Source organism: Lasioglossum baleicum, unplaced genomic scaffold, assembly GCF_051020765.1.
Source record: "Lasioglossum baleicum unplaced genomic scaffold, iyLasBale1 scaffold1152, whole genome shotgun sequence".
In the NCBI taxonomy this organism is placed as follows: domain Eukaryota; kingdom Metazoa; phylum Arthropoda; class Insecta; order Hymenoptera; family Halictidae; genus Lasioglossum; species Lasioglossum baleicum.
The window spans coordinates 35,640-38,531 of NW_027470211.1; the positions used below are offsets into that span (position 1 = coordinate 35,640).

Sequence of the window (2,892 nt, forward strand, 5' to 3'; positions counted from 1 at the left end):
TCATTTTCGAAGAGACAATAAGGAAAGAAGTGGTCAAATGCAAAAATCACTGACAAGTTTTTAGAGGGCAGCACACACAATATGAACATATGTTATCATTATTGTCTTTCGAACCTAACTTAAGCTGAAAACAGTCAGAGACTGGCGTTATTTTGACCCGTCAAGAATACTTTCGTATACTCACAGCTGATATCACTTTGAACGTCGTAATAACAGATAGTAGATTCAGAATGAATTTAACGCCAAAGCCATTTAAAGAAAGACGTTCCTTTGGTAAATATAAATTTTATTATATTAAATACGATAAATTTTTTATACTTAAATTTAAAACAAAAAACTAAACAAACTGCAAAGTATCTTTTTGCGATGTTTTCCTCGTTCCGCACCTCGGTATACTTTTATTTTATTGATAATACCAAGTTTTATAGCCTCGTGTAATTATAAGAAGACTTACGTTTGTTTAATTGCGAATATACTTTAATTTTGGAATGTTATTAATTTTTTTTCATAAAATTTAAGAAGATTATTTTTCATAAAACACTAATAATTTTTAAAAATTCGTTTAAAAATTTAGCTCAAAGAGTTGCAGATGTAGAATTAATTAGACAACAGCATCCAAATAAAATACCTATTATTGTTGAAAGATATTATGGAGAAAAACAATTACCTGTATTGGACAGATCCAAATTCTTGGTACCAGATTATTTAACAGTGGCAGAATTCATCAAAATAATTCGGTATATTTTTTCAAGTTTTCTAAACTACATGCAATACTCTGATATGATTTATAGATAATAATATTTATTAATTGTAATAGACGTAAACTACAACTACATCCGACCCAGGCATTTTTTCTCTTAGTAAACCAAAGAAGTATGGCAAGCGGTAGTATGACTATGGCACAACTTTATCAGAGAGAACAAGATGCAGATGGTTTTCTCTACATAGTATTTGCTAGCCAAGAAGTATTTGGACATTAAATTGAGTCGCTTTAGTTGGAAAGTAAGTTTAGATATTTAAACAAGTATACGGAATTATTTAATGTTTATAATATATAAGATTAATTTAATTGAATTTTTAACATCTAATATTTTGACTTATAGATAAAAACAAACTTTTTTTGGAATATACTATGTGCTAAATATTTTTAAAGACTCTTAGGGAAAGTTTTAGATTTATTATAACTATCCATATCTGCCTTTCCCCGAATATGCAGACTCTTTGTGATCAACTTGCAGTACCTGCTGAAATAATTAACGAAACAATCAAGTTTGACATTTATGTGTAAAATTATTACGGTGCTTTGGGCCTTCAGCATGTATATCAGTTATATTTTACATATAAGTTAAAGTATAAGATTAATTTTATTCTTAATGACAGGACATCTTCTTATAATTCTTTAAGAGTTAGAAACAAGAATCGTAACCATTGTTAGCCTTGATAGGTAAGAAGGTTACCTACATAATATTCGTAGTTAATATCGCTAATCTAAATTCATTCACTTCCATATTCATCTTATGAATCTAACGGATTTTAAATATACGTGAAAAGGGAGTAACATTACATAAATGATATAATAACAAGTAGTGGCCAGTTACATATAACAAATTGTAAAGTATATTTACAAACAAAAGTGGAATTAAACATTATTCTGTATATGTTTGTTTGCTACTGCGGTATGAATTATGTAAGAAATGATATTATTATGATTTATAGTTTATCGCTATGCTGGTTTATAGTTTATGTATAAGCTAGAAAAATTAAATTGTTAGTAGGTATATGAAATTTTAGACAAGGAAAAGAATTTCAAATTATGTATGCTACCTATAAATGAAAATATCTTGCAGCTAATCTATTTAAAAAATACTAAAATATTAATGAAAGTGTTCATGCATATAATTACACAATGTACCGTGTGAATTGATATGTGATAATGTTATTACACTCATATCAGTTTTATTAAATATATTTGCATTATAAAACTTAATTCGATTATTATGGTTTCTAACTAAACATACATATATATGTGTGTACATGTATACACATAATACAATTATAATCTCCTGCTGTTTGATATTTGTAACTTATGATAATTATCTTCAATTATATCTTATATTCGAAATTTTATAAGCGCACTTATCTTTGATCTTCATAGAAGTAAATTAAATAAGAAACAAAAGTACCTGGCATTATAACTAAGAGTGAACATAATGATCATTGTATCAATGAGACAATTCTATAAGACTTAAAAATTCAATAATATTTTCAAATTTATTCTGATTAATATCAACATTTTATTATGATCTTTATGTGCTAATATAAATAATTAATTAAATTTTGATATTGTGGGTTGTAAAGGTAGCAACCTTCTAAAAATAAGTGATTGTATGTATAATATTGTTTTGAAACAATTTTACATATAAAGATAAGTTGACTCTGATATTAATTTGATGCAAGTTGAGTTCAATCTTAATTTGGTTGCATTCAATTTTTTAAGCAACTAATGACAAAAATATGGCTTTCTACGAAATTTAGGATATTTTTAAGAATCTATAGAAATTATAATAGCGATAAAAGAAAAACGTAAAAATAAGTAATTCATAGATAAGCGAATATTTCAATAATGGTGAAATTGTAGTAGTGTAGATGATATTAGTACTGCAATTATAAATATTAGCAATATTAATGACACGCTTTATTAATACTTGTATAATGAATTTATGTATTACATGTATTATATGAAAAATTGTTTGCAATAAATAACTTTTTGCAATACATCAGGTATCTTCTTATCAAGTTCGGTTTTAAAATTATGATTTATTTTCATTCCTTGTCTTCAATTACCTTTATCTCCTGGTAAAATTGAAATTGCAATAAGTATATTTTGCAATT

The 2,892-nt window shown here is 26.0% G+C and overlaps 1 protein-coding gene across 1 annotated transcript; it reads left to right on the forward strand.

The window, feature by feature from the left end:
* The first annotated feature begins 230 nt into the window (after positions 1 to 230).
* On the forward strand, positions 231 to 980 carry LOC143220523 (microtubule-associated protein 1 light chain 3 alpha-like). The gene is made up of 3 exons (XM_076446157.1): positions 231 to 273; positions 575 to 737; positions 818 to 980. Exons 1-3 carry the CDS (start codon positions 231 to 233, stop codon positions 978 to 980), a joined length of 369 nt encoding a protein of 122 aa, XP_076302272.1.
* The last annotated feature ends 1,912 nt before the right edge of the window (positions 981 to 2,892 follow it).

Bases quoted from the DNA above. Each gene is read 5' to 3' on its own strand.
- LOC143220523 (XM_076446157.1), top strand. From the start codon at position 231: ATGAATTTAACGCCAAAGCCATTTAAAGAAAGACGTTCCTTTG. The intron at 274-574 runs GTAAATATAAAT...TTAAAAATTTAG, and splicing joins TAAAGAAAGACGTTCCTTTG to CTCAAAGAGTTGCAGATGTA. The intron at 738-817 runs GTATATTTTTTC...TAATTGTAATAG, and splicing joins GAATTCATCAAAATAATTCG to ACGTAAACTACAACTACATC.